The sequence below is a fragment of the Ictalurus furcatus genome, chromosome 2, assembly GCF_023375685.1.
Source record: "Ictalurus furcatus strain D&B chromosome 2, Billie_1.0, whole genome shotgun sequence".
Taxonomy (NCBI): domain Eukaryota; kingdom Metazoa; phylum Chordata; class Actinopteri; order Siluriformes; family Ictaluridae; genus Ictalurus; species Ictalurus furcatus.
Window position 1 is genome coordinate 17,113,696 of NC_071256.1, and position 22,536 is coordinate 17,136,231.

At 39.5% G+C, this 22,536-nt stretch overlaps 1 protein-coding gene across 4 annotated transcripts in view; it reads right to left on the reverse strand.

The window, feature by feature from the left end:
* unc5a (unc-5 netrin receptor A) overlaps nt 1-17,501 on the reverse strand; it is a 225,751-nt gene extending 208,250 nt beyond the window's left edge. For all 4 annotated transcript variants that reach the window (XM_053651214.1, XM_053651207.1, XM_053651198.1 and 1 more), the window contains exon 1: nt 17,137-17,501. In XM_053651214.1, coding sequence (XP_053507189.1) covers nt 17,137-17,227 — 91 coding nt within the window. In that variant the 5' untranslated portion in view covers nt 17,228-17,501. The remainder of the gene's footprint in view (nt 1-17,136) is intronic.
* Between the last annotated feature and the right edge of the window lie 5,035 nt (nt 17,502-22,536).

Sequence of the window (22,536 nt, forward strand, 5' to 3'; positions counted from 1 at the left end):
ATGTCACTGTAGCTGAATGCTGGCAAACAAAATATGAAAATTCTGGTTTTGACCAATTTTATTTTCTAAACTTACCTTCTCTGTTGAAAAAAAACCCAATAGAAACCCTCATAGAATTTGTAATGGTTTAATGGCTATAATGGGATTTGCATTGGTTTTAATGGAAACTGTAATGGTCCCTGTGGGTCTCTACTGGTAATCTATAATAACCGAGCCTGCTTCCACCAATTTGGTTTTTGAAGTTTTTGCCCAGGGTCATTCTTGCACTATATCAGAACACACAGCTATTTATTTCCATAATGCAATAAGAGAGGAAACATATGGAGAAAAGCATGCTCTTCTACACAAACCGTGCTGTCAGGTTTTTGTTTTTTTATTTGGAAAAAAGCAGAAAAAGCAGAAAAGCAGAAAAGACACAAACCAATAAAAGGGGACAAAAGGAAGACATCCCTCCACCCCCTCTCTGTGTCTCGCTGCCTGTTTTTCTCTCTGTCTTTCTCCTCTTCAGCTCTTTCAGAACCTGGCCGCATCTAATGCAAGAGGACGACTAATGTACGCCATTGATTAGCGTAATAGAAACTGAAAGGTAAGACATGCCAGTTAAAGGAACACTGGAGCTTTGACAGGCTACACAGAGGACCTGTAGGGGATCTGAAGCCATTTGTGAAATGAGGATGCTAGACTCTACGAGGATGTCTGTGTGTGTATACGAGTGTGTGCGTCTCTCTTTTCTTTTGTATCCTTTGAACCTTGAATGATTGATACAAACCCTTTTTTCATCCTGGTGTGGGATTTTTAGACTTTGGGACCTTCAAAGAGGATGTTTGAGGTTCATGGCTGGAAAATAACATGAAACAATGCAAATATGCGTAAAGGACATGCTGCAGCTCGGAGCTCGTACTCTAACAGATAAATCAAAGACACAAAAATATCGACTGAATACGATATTCTCTTCTACAACAAGGCAAATTTATTATCGTTTGAGATAAAAAAACAAACAAACAATGATTTATGTCGTAAAGGTGTTATGCTCCGCTGTACAGCACTTTTCTTTTCACTTTCCTCTGACGCTTTGGATCAGGCCGACTTCAGTGGATACCATCATGTTAATTTGCACCATGGAATTTCTGCCATTAATGTGTTTTGATGATTGTCCAATCATCCCGAAATTTGGCACACGGCATCATGAGACCAACTCGAACAAAACTTCTTTCTCAGATTCATAACACGCAAACGAATCGCCAAACAGGAAGTGAGCCATTTTTCAAAATTACCGCTGATTTTTTCCAGATTTGGGCTAAGACGCATCATGTGACCTCAGCACAACATACATTCAGCCAAAGCCCTCTTCGATTCATGTGCATCCAACATAAGTACAGCTAAAAAGTTTCAGTTACCAACATGCATCACTGTGAACGACCAATTCAAGTAGTTTTCTGCAAAAAAAAAAGCACAAAAAAACTCAGCAAATCAAGCACTTTTTGGATGCAACAATAACAAAAACAGAGAAACCTCTCCAAAATCCTGTATGGACTGCCGAAAATTAACCAACAAGCTTCGAGTTCATTTGCAACTTAGGAAAGCTTTTAAAAACAGAATGTGAAGCAATATCTTAGCACCAGTTTCATGGTTTGCCTTCAAATATAATATATCCTCTTTATTAACAAGCACTCATGATCCCAATAGCTTCTGATCTTCCTCCATTGCTAGAGGGTAAGTGCTTGGCCCCATAATTGCAGCTATAATTATTCATTAGTATTGTCAAAAACATATGAGTCATGATCTTTTTTTTTTTTTTATACACAAATAAATATACAGAACTCTTGAGACTTCTGCCAATGTTATAGCTTAACATATAGGACAGACAGTGTTGCTACTCAGAAACCATTTGTAATGAAAACCAGTTTTAAAAAATAATAAAAAGCCTTATAAGCACAAATCCCCGGGAAGTGAAAGTACAAATAGCGGGGAAGTCACATTCATTAATGAGTCATCTTTTCTCTCTTTTTATTTTAAATGAAAAAATCTAAGTGGTTTTCTTTTGAAAAGCCACAATTTAGCCCACACTTCTATGTATTAACTTATAATTTAATGAATATAATGGGTCACTTCTTCTCAAGAAAAAAAAGAGTTAAAAAAAGTTAAAAGATTGGTCAAACTTTGTACTTTTGTTATGGAGGTTCAATTCGAAAGAGAGCAAAATTCTTATTACTTCTAGAAAGTGAAAACTTTGAGTAATTTCTGACTATGAAAAAAAAAAGTTGGAATTCCTACTCAGGAAGTTGGAAAAGAGTCCTCATCTCTTTGTATAACATTTGACATCATATCAACATGGCTGCTCTCTCCAAAGTACCACTTCTCCACTTTCAAATTAAATTATAGTAGAATTTGCTTTAGATCACTTAACAGTTGGTTAAATCTACTGGATAACATTAACATTTTAAGAAGAACTGATATTATTCAACTGATTACCCAACTGTAATATCTGAACTAAGCTGCATTTTTAGCATACAGTGAATATTCGAACATTTTGAGCTTAACCTAGCTGTAATATGTTTTTACAGTAGCTATTATAGAGTTTATTTGGCCACTCCACTATAATTTGTTTGCTGTGCTGGTGAAAATGATCATTATTATATCAAACCAAAGTTTATTAGAACATTAATAAGCTACATTATATAACTACACACTAAAGATGGCAACTCCAATGGGACAAAAACTAAACCATACATCAATTTCGAGGCAGTCAAATAAAAAAGTCTGATACATTAATGTAAAATGTACAATAAAGCAATGTTTAAGCGTTAAACTTTTTTTTTTTTCAGTAAACAGTAAATAAAGAAGCACTCTGAGAGATGATTGTTGGGAAAATTCTTTGCAAAGCCCAACACTCTTCTAGCCCCAGAGAGATGTACACAGTTCGTTGTTATTTATATATTTTGTCACGTGTAAATATCGTTCATAAAAACAAATTTATGCAGATCGATTCCTTTCTCATCCACGCAGACGCAAGTTTACACGCAGTCGAACAAGAAAGCTGATTTAATCCAATCTTCCACCTGAGCAACGCACAACCTGCCATTTGGCGCTCTGTCAGTCCGCACCCTGAGCTGTTTACTGTTCAAAAGCTCAAAATGTAACTGGGTGAAATTTAACGTGATGAATTGCCATGCTTTTTCTGTAATGAGCTGTCCTCTGTGTCGAACATGAGCTGCACCGGTGAAAAGCCCCTACACTGCGATGGGATCTCGTATAACCGTGGCGAGTCAGGGCCTCGATACAGAGTGTCATCCAAGCGAGCACTCGGATGATTCGCAGGGACTCAACAGACACGGCTCTCGGCCAGAAATAGGCTTTTCAGATGCTGAAAGTCTCCGGTGGAAATTTAAATTGGACCGACGTTTAAGCCTCCGGGGCGCAGCGTGCTGAAATCTGCGAACAGGGACTTTTTTCCTTTTTTTTTTCCCGCAGCCGAGGACAGCATCCATACATTTTTTCGGCTGACCTAAGGGGGATGCAGAAGCAGCGAGTCGGATCTGTGACTGTGGGTTCAGCTCAAAAGTATCTCTGAATGCGCAGAACGGATTCTCACTACTACATTCAGAGATTCAGAGGTCAGAGATTAAAAAATAGATGCGAATCTTTACAGGAGTCACAGAAAAGCTTTTATTTCAGGCCATGTCTGCAGTTTTATTTATTTATTTTTTTGTGAAATTTACATGGGCATTTCATATTTTCATACACCTTTAAACCTACACTGTTAGTTCTTCTTAGTTTGCTCTTCTATTACTGAGTAGTGTCTGAGAAATAAACTGAAGCCGGACTAAATGGAGAGCCATGGTGCAGAGGTTGTTAAAATACAAAATGAAATATTAAATGAAAGAATCAAAGAGCTGTTGCAGAATACACCAGATTAATTATAGAGATAAATTATCTTTTTTTTTTTAATTCACCCAGAAACCATGGGGGATGCAAACTTTTGCACATGACTTTTTTACTTGGTACAATTCGTCAATTTAATCATAAAAAAGAAAGCGTTTTATTCCTTTCATACCATAGCAATTTTCCAACACTAACAATTTCTTATTTATTAAACAACAACTTCATTTTTATCCATTTATAACTACATTTAATGTCGCTGAATGTCTATGGAACAAGTTCCTGTTTAAATGAAGTCAGCTATAAACAGTCCTTCATTCACTTTCACTTTCTCTTAAATATGACTAAAAAAGTGACTCTTACAATGCACTGACACTGGAGACTCCTTCCAAAAAAAATGTTACAGACAATGTCACCATAGCAACAATTATGTTTTGATATGCTAAATATCAACACATTAAAAAAAAATCATTTTATTATTAGACTTAGATTACATCCATCATCCGGCATTCAAGTCCCAGCGAATAAGCTGTTACTATAGAAACGCAAAGGTTGTAGAAGGAATGCCTTATTATAACCCAGTGCAACTGGAATGGAACTACTAGTAGAAAATGAACAATGAACCAACACCTTCTGACCAATCAGATTTGAGAATGCATTCAATCACCTTTATGATACAAGTTCCAGTTTCAGTACTAGAATTTTATGGCTTTTCAAATCGACCCAATTATTTTCCAAGAATGCAGCACAGCGCTGCCAGCCATAGGGGGGTGCCTATGAGTTTACATAGTTTCCATGGTGACCAATGAACTCCCATTGAGCACCAATGGAATTTTCCATAAGGCATTATAATGAGAACATCTCTGAATATGAACTGAGTGAGTGTTTTATTTTACTACGTATGCGACGTGGGCAGATGGGAAATGCTTGCTATTTCACGCCAATACTGACACAAATTACATTTGTGACTACATCAACCATAATGGGACTTACACACACATATACACACACACGTCTTGTATTAGCGCAGGATAAATTCCTCCATGCACGTATTGTCACACTGTACACTCAGGGTCTCGGGTCAGGCAGGATGGTGATGCCTCGCCTATTGATTATCTTTAGACTCTGAAGCTCTCATGTATTCAATAAAGGAGATAAGATCTCAGCTCGCTAGCTCACGAATCTGTTACCCATTCCCTCTTAGCTCAGCCAAAAATCTATACAGGGATCCATCCGCTCTATAATAAAGAGCTTGTGTGCATGTGTGTGTGTGTGCGTACGTGTGTGTATGTGTGTGTGTGTGTGGAGCTGGACGTGGTGATGAATTTAGAACAGAATACTGCGGGATAAATAAACTGCAGCCTCTGTACCGTTTACCTCTAATAACACTGACAGATATCAGCTAATTGTTTCAGCTAATTATAGTATTTAACACATTACAGACCCCCTTTTTCCGGTTCTAATGGCTCGGATTGCATTAAACAGTAATGATAAGTCTTGCGAGAAGCATCTCGGGATGCTGCTCTCTCCTGAACATGTCTTGATCTTAATGCGTGTTTCTTGCAGTTGTGAAAGTTCTTAGTGGGGTTTTTTTTCTTTCAATGATAATGGATGACAAAAAGGGATTTCACATTTGTACAACCACATATTTGTACCCCATGAAAACAGGATATGTTTATAGGCAACAAGATTGTTTCTGAGAGCAAAAACATGTTTATAAGCATTTAAAGGATTCCTTATCCACATAATGTAGCTTAAAGGTGCAGCTTATTGTTTTGATTATTGACTAAAAAAGGATATTTTTTTATCCTGGATGCTTTTTTTTGTGTAAAATCTAGGCATGTGAAAACAGGTGAAAGGTGAAAGCAGTGTTACACAGTGTACTCATGTCAACCAGATGCTAACATTTCCTACAGAGTCTGGTTCTTCTATACATCAGTAAACCTGGCCAAGAACCGCCTACTTTAACCAAACGATGCAATTTGATTGACAATGCTAATGACCAACCAGTGAAGGTTTTCTTATTTACTCGCTAGTAATTTCTTCAAATAAAAACTCTTTAACATGCTTCTATATTAGGACAGGACTCCATTTAGAGCGTGTAGCTGCATAAAAATGAGTTTTCTCGCTAGAATCCGGTACACAGAAGTGAGTAGAACCAATCAGATTGCTTCAAGATTCTGAAGCTTACAGCCAGCAAAGTGCCTACAGCTGAGAATAGAACTCTACTGTTCTAAGTTAGAACTCTATTAGAGTTCTCTGTTAGAGTTCTCTATTAGAACTCTGTTAGAACTGTATTGTTCTAAGTTTAGTAAAGCGGTTTCTGTGCAACATGACCAGCTAGATTTTTTGTTGTTTGTTTCTTGTGCATTTCAAAAGAGAGATGAAAGAGAGCAGCTCTGCTGTATCTGATGGAACTTATTTCTGGGCCAGATAAAACATTAACAGAACCCTAAAATGAAGGAAGTAACCATAAAAAACAAAAAACAAAACAAAAAACATTGTGAATCACAGTGCTTCTAAGTATCTTTGCAGTGCTATGATTGTTATGGATATATTTTTTTTTTACTGCACACTGCATCTTTAATTGGAAATACATTGTAATTGATCTACTTCTATCTGCATGTATTGTATAGTATATTGTAGCTACAACCATGTCACACTCTTCCTGAACTGGAAACACATCCAAGTTGCTTTGGATAACAGCGTTTGCCAAGTGAATATATGTAAATGGCACATCAGATTGCCTAAAACCCCAAACAGGAGTCCAGTAACGTCAACTAAATGTGCTGTAAAGCATTTATTTATTCAAATGATCCTGCTCGTAAACATCGTTGATGCCCGAAAGGCTTCGGTTTAAATAGGAAACGACAAAAAAGCAAAGCATTTCTCCATTTACGCTGAGGATACTGCGCATGTTTTACTTCTAATTCACTATATCAATCAGCACACATGTAATTAGATGTGATGAGGAGGAATTTAGCACTAGCACAGGCCAACATGCGTCAATTTGCAGTCGGTGTCATTTAGCTCTTCACTAGCGACTGGCCCGCTTCCCATTCACGCTAAAGAATCCAAATCTTTTTTTTTTCCCCTCAAGTGCCGCAACTACAATATTATAATGAAACAGCAGTGCTGCTATCATTCTGAACACTCCGATGGTTAAAACATGATTCATCTGAATGCTATAACACTTTTGAGACTGAAACTGTTCTCTGTACAAAGCCTCCGGTAAATGTGGTAGTGTCAAAACTACCTGGGGAAAGAACTGCACATCAATAAATACAGCAAATGCAGACAACAATTCAGTCTCATGTTTCAGGCACCAAAGCTGGAGGTTAAATGAGGGCAACGGTTGAATTTGGTGCAGTTGTATTTTCTTCCCAGTGTACTTGTAATACTAACATTAAAATTACTCAAAATACTCTATCAAGGAGAAAAAAAACAACCATACAGATGCAAAATGCTTAGAATGTGGCTTTTTTCTACTTAAAGCTGCTGTTTGCAATTTTACAACTGTTCCTATTACTATATTAATCACATATCTTCAAAGATAGAAAGAAAAAGTCATTCACAATATTTTTTTATTCAACAGATCTGCCAAGTTTCTTCTTTTCAGCATTGTTTCATTTCTTTTTTTCTGGCCCAGAAATAAGCTCCGCCCCATCTTATACAGAGCGGTAAGTTCTGCCGTAAATTTCATCAAGTTCAAACAAACGAAGCTGTAATAAATGAAGAAACGCTATATTTGCTGACCCTCATTTTACCCTCAACTCTCGCACTGCATTGTACGGCTGATGAAATTTGCGATTGTTATCCATCATGTCCATTTTATGACATCGTTATCTTAAACAATAATTACTTATGACAACAACAATAACAACAACTGATTCCTTAATCATGACATCATATAGTATACCATCACACCATAATTCTAGATGTAGCTTACAGCCAGCTGCAGAATTATTGGCACCCTTGGTAAATTTAGGTTCAAAACTTATATATATAGGAATTATATCTTTGTGGTGAATTAGCCCAAATAATTGTGATTTAAGTTTTTATAATGTTTTATAACGACAAGAATAAACCTATGGCAATTAAAGGTTAGATTTCATATATACTGTAATTGCAAGGTTAAACTAATTAACCACAAAGACATTTTTTTCCCCAGAACCCATTACCAAGGGTGCCAATACTTCTATAACTGACTGTATGTCTTAGTGACAGTTCACCATTTTTCTCTCCCTCTTCTACCACTTACAGTATGTCAGTATTAAAGTTAATGGTGGTTCTGATCCCATGTTAATGACTGTATAGATTCAGTGTTAAAGCAGTTCTTGGTCTATAAGGAAATCAGTTCATAGGAAACACGGTATGAGAACCTGAAATCAATGGCGCTTCATCGACAGGGTGTGACCTAAGGATGGCCCTGCTATCAACTTTTAGTGTTTTTGGATTGTAACACACTAAATCCAGGCAATATGTACCAATCCAACAGTAGATAATTAACTGCAAGATGTAAAGATTCTCAATATGTGAACACAGACCCATGTGTATCCCCCCCATTCTCAAATAGGGGCAGCAGATGTTGTGCAATGGCTCTCCTATAACCCCCCCCCCCCCACCCACCCACCCACCCAGTGTGTGTCGCATGGCTCACGCCCAATGTTGACTCAGTTGAATTGCCAGCCCGAGGCGCTAGCGCTTGGACACACATGGCCATAACGAGGAAAGGTCATCGGGCATCGTTGGCTGTCGGCTCTGTCACTTGAAGAGGACGAGAGCTGGCTGCGCTAAAGCGTGCCCTCCCCGAGACACCCTTGTCATTAGAGAGTCTGCGCCAGCCAGAGCCTGCCCAAGGTGCTTTCTAAATTCTTGGACAGACGGTGAGGAAAACACTTAAGACGCACGGCGGCATATGGATGCATGGATACACACGCGTGAGACACAGAACATGCTTATTAAAGACATTTAGATAGTAGGGATAATGGCTGTACAATTAACCCTATGAACTCCAGACCTTTGCTTTTAATGTACAATTAACAGCAACTGAATACTGAATAATACGTGTCAATGCTATTTTGTTAGCAAATCATAGTAATTGGCAGTCAAATCTAAAACACACACATAATATGCCAGCTTAGACATATCCTATAAAGATGCCCTTCCTTTACCTAGTTAGAAAAAAAATTAGCTAGCAAGTGTTGACTAGCTCACTACCATCATTCACAGAGACACACAGAGACCTGTGAATACCTTATAAACGCTCCACAGCTCTGAGAAAACAAATCCCTGTTGAACAAAACCTTATGTTTGAGCTAGCCACATAGTGCTAACTGACTAGCTCACTATCATCATTCTCGCAGAAGTCTGACAGAAGTCTTTCTTGATTAATAAAGCCTTAGCTTTAAACTAGCTAGCTAGCTAGTGCTAGAAGTCTACCTTACTAGCATCAGTCTTATAGGCACATAGTGATCCATGACTAGCTTATAAACTCTCCACAGGTCTGAGAGATGCCTTTCATCATGATTAAAGCCTTGTCTTTAAGCTAGCTAGCTAGCTAGTGCTAGAAGACTAGCTTACTACCATCGCACCTTCTGTATACTGTATGGTTTTTTACTGACTAGCTCACTAGCATCATCCTGAAAGAAGCCTTTTTCCTTCAAAAATGCCTTGTGTTTGCGCATAAACAGTGTTAGCCAGCTACATTTGCAGGAATATAACATAAGGCGCACACTATATGAGATAAAAGAAAAGTCTTTTTGTTTTCCTTGCAATAAAAAAAAATCAGTTTAAATTAGCAGTGATTTCAATAGTGAGCTAAATATTTGCTAGTGGGAACACATATTGTGCTTATAAAAATGATTAAAAAAAAGTCTATTTAATAATAACCTCTGATAATAAATGATTTTTGTTAATGATAGTTTTTTTAGCACATTTAGACTTTTTTCCCCTGTTATAATGGGTAATAATTCATTAATGATAGACTTGCTAAAATGGCACATAGGAATCTGGTGCAAAACACTTATTCTTTTTGCTCTTAACATCATCGACTCCCCGTTCCATTGATTTTCTTTTAAATTCGGACTGTTGAAAAGCCACAACATCATGATTTTTGTAAAAATACATACAGAAAATACATAGTGACAAAATTAAGTGAAGGGAAATAAATTTCCCTGTGATATTAAATTCAAATCAAATTCTCCTTTACATTTAGTGACTTTAAAAAAAACAAAGCTCAATTTCCCAAAAGCACCATAAAGTGTACTGCTAGAGAGAGAGAGAGAGAGAGAGAGAGAGAGAGAGAAAGTTTAAAGTGATGCTTGCTCGACCATTACGCAGCAATCTGTGTGCTGGTATTTTTCAAGTGACTCAACCCCAGACGTGGTGCACTTTTTCAAAATTGTCTCGGATAGTGCGTAAGTACGTGAATTTGGGACACGGCCATCGTTTTAACACGTCAAAGACGTCTTCCTGTTCTAATGGGTTGGATTACATTACACACTACTGATGGCTTGAATTGCTAAACAACCGCAAATAGCCATTCAGGACAGGAGGGAAAATAACATTTAAATTCCGCAATCAATCCAAAGGAAAAGTCTGATAAAGCCTTAGGAGGAAAGGTAAATCCAGTCTCACCGTCAGGGGTGTGAAGGAGACAAGACGAGAAGAAATGATGAGAACCGGACGCTTTAATATTCAGCAGTCTGGCATATTGAATGGTGGCTTTATAATGGTGTTTGCCATTGTGATTATGAGCGAGCGATGTCGGAATTACGATCGGCTCAGCTGATTGCTTCCGAAAAGCAGGCGATGAGGAGGGTCCAGAGATTCATGCACAAGAGCATAAAGGTCAAACAGATTTTTAAAAAAAATTGAAAACGTGTTGGATGAAAATTGTGTAAATACAAGTAACTGATTACGTGGGAAATTTTCTCAACTAGCCATAATATATCTGGGTTTATTCTTATATATATATAGCTCACCATACTTAACTTCATTACTTCAGTTAGCATTTTAGCCTAGTCACTAGCCTAGCTTAAGCTATTCTAATTACTATAGGTTTCCAGGTGATGAAAACATGGGACTGGACAGCACATTTGAGCTTTCATGCACCTGAGATGGTCTTCCACAACGTTTATGTCTCATACGCCCACCAGGCAACACTTCTACATTGGTAGAAGTGGCTCTTGAGTTTGTATAAAAAAAGGTGTGTGTGAGGTCAAGCTCATAGAAAAATAAAAGGACCAGTAAACATTCTGTCCTACAGAAAACACCTCACATTATGAAAGTTCAAGCAGCTAAATGTGATCTAAACACTTTAAGGCCAAGTGCTCAGACCTTGCATTTCCAGAGGATTTTCAGGGGTTTTTCCCTGCTTCAACACACCTCATTTAACATGATCATTAACTAATGAGCTGAACCAGGTGTGATGGAGCAGGGAAACATAAAACCCTCAACCACTCTGGCCCACCATGATAGTTTTTCTTCCTTTTTGGCTAATCTGAAGTGAGAAGTCAAGATGGAGCTCCCTAGTGGCAGCCTTCCCTCAGTAACTCCCAGAGCTTAGCATGCAAACGCCGTTGCTTAGTAAGCCGTCTGGAAACACGCATCGTCTCCAAAGCGGCCCAGAGGAGAGGCGTAATAAGCCAGGATTAAGCACCTCCGGGTTTAAACACACCTCCCTGTCATTGACTGATGACCAATTAAACAGTCAGACGCGTATTGATCACAGGAGAATGCCACGGATGCCCAAACATCCTTAAACACACTGCAGGGAGGCCCCACAGATGGAGTGCCATTGTGCATTTTTCATCTTTATGCACGTTTTTCTTCGTTTTTCGAACCCTGTGGAGCTGTGGTAGGGGGAAAAAACAAAACAGCTAAGCAAAGCTGGAGTGTGCTGGGGCAGAGAGAAAAAAGGGCAGCGAAGAGCGTTCTGGCAGATGGTTCGCACGTATATCATCGCTCTTATATCTACAAAACATGCGTGGAACCGAGGCTTACAAAGGCACCTTGGGAAATGTAGTTTTATCTCTGCGAGATACTGAAGGAGTGTGTGAAGTGTGCAGCTCAAGGTCAACTCGTCAGGAATGATGAAAGTGTAGATCGTTGGCGTAGAGTGCATCAGAGCATCACAAAATCTGGCACAAAACTCAAGAACAAACTACCCGTGTTATTAACCCCCCCCCCCCCCCCCCGCCCCCCAGGAGATGTCACATGCATTAAACCATGCACAAAATAAGGAATTTGCCATCTATTTGTAACCCATCAACTTGTTTACCTTTTTCACATTGCACACCGTGAATCAAGCAAATGAATACGCGTAAGCATACGCATGCTGCTCATATGCAAGAAATGTACCCCGCACTGCCAGTGGGACTGATAAATTAATAGATTAGCGTTTGTTATGAAACTGCTCTATAAGGTTAAATTGCATTATGTCTAGTTTATTCCATGATTGAGTAAAATTCCAATTCCGAGCGCTCGACAAAATATTAAATAACCCAAGCCCCTCAGGAGAGGGAGGGGGTGGGGGGACCTGATAAACCCTTTCTTCCCCATCGCTCTTATTTTATTTTTTTCCAAAGTCTAATTTCCCTCTTGCTTGATACTTCTGACTGTTAAACATCATGCTAATTCAATGGTGTAGAAATAAATAATTATATAGCGAATATTTTTTGCCCCCATCAGCACCAGTCTGCGCTTTGCATGCATCATTTGAATTCACTGCACGTGACTTGGGGGAACCAAAAAAAAAACCTTGCTTTTTTTTTCCTCTAGATGAAATTAACATCGCCTCGAAAACTCATAGCACGGCACACGCTAATCATTTGCCATGCATTAGCTTTGGGATGCAGGGGAGTTGAGCTCTTTTGACCACGAGGCATCGTAAGCCAATAAATTATGCTAATGGTGGCTTTTCCCGCCTGCTCTTGTTGCGCAGGGACTCCATGACGAGGGCCTAAGAGTGCGGTGGAAACACTTGCAGAACTTTGCATGGATATATGAATAACCGAAGACGCCATTTTGTCAGGGATGGTTTATACTATTGCGACGTGAGGTGAGCGTGAACTTTAGGGGTGGGGTCGCACGAACAGAACGCAAACAAGAGCAGTATCTAAAAAAAACAACAACAAAAAACCAAACAGAGCTGCACGTCTCATTGAAGGAATAATAAATAGAAAGCAATGTGGGTGTAACTTTGTTTACGCATCATGACTGTTAGAACGTTTGTCAGTTTTTGTCGTAAGATATATAAAAATTTTTAATGCGCTAAGCTTTCAAAAAGTGGTCGGGGATGCACGAGCACGCCGCAAGTCTATAACAGATGGAAAGTTCTGTAGAATTGTATTGATTACACTTTACTGTTTAATTAAAATGTTACTGGATACACTGTTATTGTTTATTTGGAACAATGCGATTCTAAAATCCGTGGTCATGACATCTCATCATGTCACGTTGCTACGCAACAGCGAACACCGCAAGTCCAACCAGTCAGAGTTCATCTGAAGGCTGGTTGATGTCGTGTGATGGCACGTGAGAGGGGCGGTGTGCCTCTGCGATAAACCCCTATCGATTAAAAGAAATGTAAGATGAAAGATGGAAAAAAATTATCCTGACTCAACTTCTAGACTTGAATCCGTGTCACAAGTCTGATCTGATACCAACCTACTGTTTCAGTCGGATAGGAATGCTCAAGATCCGATTGGGATTGAGATTGTGGCTATGATTGTATGCCCTTAACTAAAGGGAACATGACAGACAGGCGTATCTCATCTCCACCAGGGAACAAAGCAAGAGCCTGTGACAAACAGCCCCTGACTCTCTCGCTCTCGTGTCTACTTCTTCTCCTTCTCTCTGAGAGCTCCTTGTTAGCATTCATCCAGAAGGTCTTCCTCCTGTCAGGGCAGGAACAGAGAGTTGGAGAAATGTCGCTCGTCCACTCCGCCCCTCTCATCTGTAATGAAGACTGGTGACTCGACCTTTTTTTTAGATTTCCCTCTAAAGTCTTTAACGCCCTCGGAAAAAAAAGCCACTTCGGCATATTTCCCTCTACGAAGGCACGCTTCTGATTCATTTCATATCATACCTGTAACGAGTTGGCTGTTTGAAGCCAGAGCAAAGTGAGAAATCTCAGGATTTTGTTACGCTTCAACTAGAAACCCTAAGATCGCTGATTCAAATGACGTGCCGGACGTACGAAAGCAAAAACACCAACACACTCACTCACTCCAAAATGTACTCGGAGTCCCAGAAGCATGACTCGTTGTTTAATGTATTCATAATTATTCGCTAATTAATGCAGGAGGAAAAAGGCCCTCAAACATGTTTTCGTCCAAGGAAGCTTTACTGTGGCCAGCCAGCGTCATGCAAATGAAGTGTGAAATGATGCCAAAGCGAGGGGTGTGTGTGTGTGTGTGTGTGTGTGTTTTATGTGTGTGAGTGTGTGGCGTGTATGCCTTTTCCCACTCGGCTAGAAAACTCCCAGGCCGATGACTTCATTAACACCAGCAGCGCTACAGTATGGACGTCTTTCAAAGCAACACGGTCAATTTTGCCCCTTGGTCATATTATACAAAATTGATGACTGTGTGTGTGAAGAGTCAGACAACCAACTCCAGCTCTGACTCAGGAGCTATCACTATTTCTCTCTCTCTCTTTTTTTTCTTCAAAATGTTGAGCTTATTATTTGAGGTTATGATCTGACCTTATGCACTCCCTGAGGTGTTTAATTGTGCAGCAGATTTCATATCTAAGGGGGGGAAGAAGGGATATGAGCCTATTTTCCATTATTAATATACCAATATCAGAGATCTGAGAATACTCAGAAAAACAATATTGATCTCTCTCTCTCTCTCTCTCTCTCAGAAATGAAGGGTACTAAACTGGATCTTTCCTTGGGGTTCTTTCAGGTGGTTACACCTCAAAGGTACATTCTTACCTGTGTGTGTAGGTTACTCTTAAAATGAACTACAAGGCAGGTAAGATACACTACAGATCATCCAAGTTTCCATGTGAAAGACACGTATTAAAGATACATACAATGTATTATTGAGAGTACAACAAGGAAAGTATCATTTAGTAATTTTTTTCCCCCCAGTTTAATATGACATCACAGAAAAAAATGCATCCATCGCTTCAGACCAACTATCACTAACTTTAAACAACAACAACAACAACAACAACAACAACAAACCCAAAAGGGTCTATAGGCGCATTTAACCTCCTTGCACCAAAGCCCTTCTTCTTCATTACAGCTTTACAAGAAAAGCTCTTCATGCATTCTTTATCGTGTGCACTGGTCTCAAGCTTTGGAGTCTATGTCTACATTAAGCGCCGCTTGTGTCGACAAGGATTACGCAGAGGCAGAATTAAATCACCCGTTTCAATTAGCCCAGGAGTGAAGCTAGCGGCTAGAGGAAATCTCAGTCGTGCGATTTCATTTGAAAGGAAGTTAAGTCCAAAGTTATGCCCAAGTAGTCAAACAAACTAGGCGCTCTACAGGTTTGATTATTCCATATGGTTCAAATGGCCTCAGTTGTCCTTTATGTATCTTGTTCATTTACAATTATACTCATTTTGTACACTTTTTGGTTCCTACACAGTAAAATCTCTAGTGTTGAATTAACACCCAGAGTGTTCATTGGTGTCCAATGGACTTATATAAACACTGTAGGGTGTAAATTCAACACTCTGGGTGTTAAATCAACACTGTGGATTTTGCTGTGTAGACTGTACCTCACAAACACATTTTGATCATTTCCATGCTCTAACACACCAACCTAATTGTGAAGTGGCTCAACAGGATGTTTTAGAGCAACTTTTTAATATCCAGGAGGCCTCTCAGACAGATTTATTCATATATAACAAACAACATAATATCAAGTTCTGTCTGTTCATTCCATCCACACAACAGTGTTTTATATTATTATTATTATTATTATTATTATTATTATTATTCCTGAACTTTCCTCTCATAGATGTCAAAATATTTAATAGACTTGTTTACTAAGCAAATAAAGTTATTTACACAAACAGTACTTCTCCTGATGGTACCATCAACCTTTTGAAGGTTTCTTTGACTTTGGTGCGCACATGCTGCACCTTTAATGAACTTTTATAGGTGTGTTGTTATGAAAGATACATACTAGAGGTGGAGCCTTGATACAGTTTGATGAGAAATCCCTTTGATTCAGCATACCAAGATCTCAGTAGTACAAACAGTATAATAACAGTGATGATGATGATGATGATGATGATGATGATGATGATTTCTATAGCTGTAACTAAATTTGATAATAAATAAATCATAGATGCCTTGGATAGACTTCACAGCACTTCCACTAGGACTGTATTCAACATCTGGACAGCTGGCAGATTTCTGCGCATGGCGGTTAAAATCTAGTCGATAAGACCTCAGTGATGAATCTAATACAGATAACTTGTGGATGAAACAGAACCACTGTTGTAGAGCATTGAAGTCAGCAAACAGGACTGTCTGTACATTAGGTGACATCTGGAGACTTTGCACAGCTTGAAGAAAATCCAGCCTCCGTCCTTTTTAACACCTCTTTATGAGCCGTCTCCTTGTGCAACTTGCTGAAGCCAGGGCTCACACCGCGGCCAGTCAGCCAGCTTACTCGGCCAACCTGTCAGCATGATCCTGCCAATGCAGCAAGAACGGACGAAGCAAACGCAAACGCGGCACTGCACGCGCCACGCAGCCCGTGCTGATCCTGCTTTAGCGCACAGAGGTAGGTGGGTTTGTGGGAAAAGGGGGGAGTCCTGAGGTCCCGGGGTCCAGCAGCTGACCCATTTCAAGCACTGCTCTTAATTAGACCGCGACATCTTCACATCCTCGCTCGCGCGCGCTTTCTTCTGTCCGCGTGCACGTCCACGCATCATGTGCCATCGCCTCGTGGTTGCACTATAGCTTAAACTTGCTCGTGGTCGTGCTTTATATGAGTATCAGAGGTGTGCATAATAAACTCGTGCACGGTGCGTACTGACATGCTCAACACAACACGGCTCACGCGCAGGGTTTTTTTTTTCTTTTTTCTTTTTCACCCCTGGATGCATAAAACTAGGTCTGCGCACAGGGACACTGCTATTTATTCTCAGTCCTCGTGAGTCCTCTTGATGAAAGAGGAGTGAGGTAAAAAAAAAAAAAAACAACAAAAAAAAAACGCATCAACCCACACACACACACACACACACACACACGGGCAGAATGAAATAACCCGAGCGACTCACCGGTGCAGGTGAATCCAAAGGACAGAAGACAAACCGAGGCGAGAATCTGCGCGGCTCTCCAGCGCACAAAGGGACGCGGGTGAAACTGCATCGTCGCCTTCTTCTTCTTCTTCTTATCCCTCTTTCTTGTATTCAAAATATACCTAAGGATGAATAAAAAATGAAAAGTCTGGGTGCGAGCGAGCGAGCGTGCGTCTTTCCTTCCTAGCAGCGCGTGGAGCTTTGAGTGTATCGCGTGCGCAGAGTTTGGACTCGGAGTGGCGGCGCTACTGCATCCGATCTCCTCCCTCCCTCCTCTCCTTTCCTTCGTTACTCACTCCTCTTCGTCCTTTAGCGCGCCTCCTCCTCTTCCTCCTTCTCCTCCCCCCCCCCCCCCCTCTCTCTCTCTCTCTGTATGTGTGTGTGTGGCAGTGCCGCTCGCGCTGCTCACAGACGGCACGTTACAGCATCGTATCGCAGGTGCGCGTGCGGCGAATAAACCATCAAATAAACCTCTCTCAACTTTCAGAGCAAAGGGAAACACACACACACACACACACACACACACACTGAACTAAAATGTCCAGGGTTGTGTTGCTTGAAATTTTAAAAAACACGCATCCGGTAACGGATTTTAATGTAAAGGGGGAAAAAACCCTGTGCGTTTGTTTAGCTCGGCAAACATCTGCTCGTGCGCCGCTGCAGGAGAGAGAGAGAGAGAGAGAGAGAGAGAGAGAGAGAGACTGAGAGGAAGGAGTGATACACACCGGCTACCAGTGAAAACCTGGAGCGGATTCTCTTGCGTGGACTGGCCAAGGAGCAAGAGTGCGCTCGTTAATCACACACACACACACACACACACACACACACACACACACACACAATTCTCCATTCTAATTGGCCTGTAGGAGTTGATTCATTTTCTTTAACTGAAAAAAAACAACAACAACAATAGAAACCATCACAGACATTCTAACGGTTTCCACTACAAATACCATTACGAACCATCAACTGTTAACCATTAAAACCATTACCATTATTGGACCTTATTGCTATCCACTAGACATAACGTGCCACCAACAGAAGGAAACAAATTACCACTAGAGACCCACAGGGACCATTACAGTTTCCATTAAAACCAGTACGAGGAGGGTTTCTATTGTTTTGTTTTTTTTTTCCAGAAGGGAGTTGTGACATCACTTTCAAGTGCACTCAGACATTCAGCTGCTTGAAAGCCACGTTACAACTCTATAAACAAGCAAGTTCTCATAATGATTTATGAGGACGTGAAGGGGCGTCAGGGGCATGTCTATAAAATGACTGACAAGACTCCAATCCAAATACGAACAAACTTTTTGGACTGGAAGGCAGGTTTTGAAACCTGATTTTTCCCCCCAGGTAGGTAATACACTTGCTCTGTAAGCTATTTTGTAATCCATCCATCCATTTTCTATATGACTTACCTTCAGGATCGCAGGGAACCTGGAGCCTATCCCAGGGAGCATCAGGCACAAGGCGGGGTACACCCTGGATAGGGTGCCAATCCACAGTCATTCACACAACCATTCATACACTACAGACACTTTGGACATGCTAATTAGCCTACCATGCATGTCTTTGGACTGGGGGAGGAAACCGGAGTACCCGGAGGAAACCCCTGTAGCACATGCAAGCTTCGCACACACAGGACCGTGGCAGTAATCGAACCCCCAACCCTGGAGGTGCGAACGTGCTAACCATTAAGCCACCGTGTGCTCCCTATTTTATTAACATTTGTACATAATTTTTTTAGGATTTCTACTAGTAAGTAATGAAAAATATTGACTATTGCACCTGTAATGGAAGGAGTCTCCAGTGCCAGCACTTTGTAACGCCAGTAAGGTTTTCTGATATGGGAAAGTCTTCAGAACAGAGGAGTGTCTCAGTACACTGAAGAATAATAATTGAATAGATCAACGGATTTAAATTAAGGGCAGAATTTCCATGTAAGCAAAATAGGCAGCGTTTGCATACTGATATAATGTCCATGTTCCATCTATCCATCTTCTACCGCGTACTCCTTCTTCAGGTTCGCGGGGGAACCTGGAGCCTATCCCAGGAAGCATCGGGCACAAGGCGGGGTACACCCTGGACAGGATGCCAGTCCATCGCAGGGCACACTCACATACACACTCACACTCCCATTCATACACTACGGACACTTTAGACACGCCAATCAGCCTACCATGCATGTCTTTGGACTGGGGGAGGAAACCGGAGTACCCGGAGGGAACCCCCGCAGCACGGGGAGAACATGCAAACTCCACACACACGGGCCCGGCGGGAATCTAACCCCGGACCCTGGAGGTGTGAGGCGAACATGCTAACCACTAAGCCACCGTGCCCTAATGTCCATGTTACTATGATGAATTAAATTCATAAAAATGTACGTATTTCTATTGAATGACTGTAACATAAACCTGTCAGTATTTACCTTTTTACTTTTGGTTAAACGTAAATATTTTACTTAAGTGGAAATTCTGCCATTTAAATACATTGATGCATGATTTATATTTTTTTTTCAGTGTACGATGTGACATCCAGCTAATGTTGTTCTTATTAACTTCTTTAACATTGCTTTTATATTAAATGGAAAAATGGTTCCTTTTTATATAAAATATGTATTACTCAAACTGTATAGAATAAAGATGAAATTGTTTGGAATACATCAACACATTTCTAGATGACAACATTTCTGCACTCGTCCTCCAAGTCCACACTCGAATAATGGTCAGAAAATGAAGACCAAAATATTTCATCGCAGGAACTTTAACCCGGTTTAAGCAACACTGTCGTTCACAAACATCTAGCTAGCTAGGAAACTAGCTACCAAGAGCTGTCCAAGTAACATTACATAAAGAGGTTTCACACTCGTCCTATTCATCAGGTTTAAAATGCATGATAAACCGGATATGAAATTAAATCGTAGCTCTTTTTAAAAATTGAACAAGCAAATGCTAACAAACATTATAAAGAAACCCGGACCAAAAAAAAGGGAAATACGCACAGGAAGAAAAAACTCAAAGCCAAGAATAGCATACATATCTAAAATCTTAAAGATTAAATCATTTTTTTTTATTCAATTATTTACTTTATTATTGTAGAATTTTTATGATGTCATATGTAGTTTTTTTGTGATGTCATAATGAGAGGTTTTTTTTATGATGTTATTTTGTTGAGGTTATATGTAGAGTATAATATAATAATATTATATTGGCACCCTTGGTAAATGAGCAATGAAGGCTGTGAAAAATGGCCTTTATTGTTTAACCTTTTGATCTTTTGTTAAAAAAAATCACAAAAAAATTATATGTATACATATATATATATATATATATATATATATATATATATATATATATATATATATATATATACATATATATACAACCACACACAACCATATATATATTTGTTAAATATACATAGGCTAATTAAATTCTCTTAGTCATTCATAACTAGTAAGTGGGTAAGTTCCTAAAAAATGTAATCCACTACAGATTACTAATTACTACTTTAAAATTGTATGATTACATTATTGACTACTGCATGTAAAAAGTGATCGGATTACTAATTACTTTACTTTCACGTTACTTTCAAAACCTATCAAACCTACAAAAATACACCACCAAGTGAAAGTCATAGTTCTTTCAGTAATTTTAGAGCTCATCAATGTATGTCATGATCAGAAAAGGTCAGATTTATCATAAAACACGGCTCGGGTGTTAAAATATACCAATAAAATATCAAACTTTTCTAACTAGGCTAGTTTGGTGTGTCTAGTCAAGGGGAGGCACAACTAAGCTATCATTGTATGGGTTTAGCTGCTACAGTGCCATGCAAAGTGCATTATCTTTCTTCATGCTCTGCTCAAATCATGTTCATGTAAACCGGAACTCATATAGACATTTACACACCTTGTTTTCCTGCTCAGCATCAGAGGATGTTACTGGTTCAGTTTCCCCTTTACTGGTTTAAAAAAATTAAATCGGCGTAAATCCATTTTTCCTCACACTGTGTGAGCTAGAGTGTGGCAGAACTGAGAGACTGTCAGCCAATAAGACACGAGTATTCCCACGTGTTTTTCCTGTAAATGCTGTCTGATTGGTCTCGCCTCCGTTCACTGAAGATATAAAATCAGCACTGTTGGGAAAAAAAAAAAAAAAGAGTTGCGGCACACTTTGATCTCGCCGCAATGTATCAATAGTTCAAAATAAGTCTGTGCTGTCAACATGTTTCACCAGGATTAAGCGGGACAGACAGCGGCACGGACTACATTTGCAGCAATTTTCTGTAAATATTAACATACTGTACTTTGATTACTACATTTATAGTAACATTCTTCTGGGGAGTGATGGAGAGACCGGATTAATCAGTTTTTTGTGTTCGCGTTTGGACAAAAAGGAGATTGGTCCCTTAACGTAGAATACATTTACAGTACACATGCATTCATATTTTTCATATTCATATCATAATTGCTCACATCTTAATGTCATCTTATGTTAAGGCATTCACATAAGCATGCACAACAAGTGAATATCAATGAATGCAAGCAGCTGCTCAGTTTAAACTAAGAAAGAAGTAAGGCAAACAATGGCATTCAGCAAAACATTTTATTATATAATATATCCAGGGAGAGGGTAGACAAAGTTTTTCCTTGAATGGGAAGTCTTCATAGAAACTCATTCGATCTTCTACAAGGAGAGAAAGATGACAGAAAGCAGGCCACTTTTATGCAGTTCCTGGAAAGGGATTAGTCAAATTGATAAATAAAATGATAACGCCTATAAAAAAATATTTTACCTCTTATTATTATGTATTATTATTTTCATTTATTTATTTTATATTTTCCCTGAATGTTCAGTCCAAATGTATTGTTAAGAACACAATATAAAGTAAAATGCAGGTTGAGGTTTGTTTTTGTATGAGAGTAGAGGGTTTTTCTTGAAACCCTTCCAAACATGGTCAAATGAAACAAAAATAGAGCTTTTTGGCAATAAACACCAGAGGTAGTTTTGGCGCACAAAGAGAGGTAGCCATATGGAAAAGTACCCCATGCCCATGGTTAAATATGGTGGTGGCTCTTTAATGTTTTGAGGCTGTTTTTCTGCCAGAGGACCTGGACATTTTGTTAGGACAGATGGCATCGTGGACTCTATCAAATATCAACAGATATTAAATGAAAACCTGACTGCCTCTGCCAGAAAGCTTCAAATGGGCTGTGGTTGAACAATGATCCAAAACGTACATCAAAATCAATACAAAAATGGTTTACTGACCACAAAATCAAGGTCCTGCCATGACCATCCCAGTCCCCTGACTTGAAACCCATAGAAACCCTGTGGGGTGAACTGAAGAGGAGAGTCCACCAGCGTGGACCTC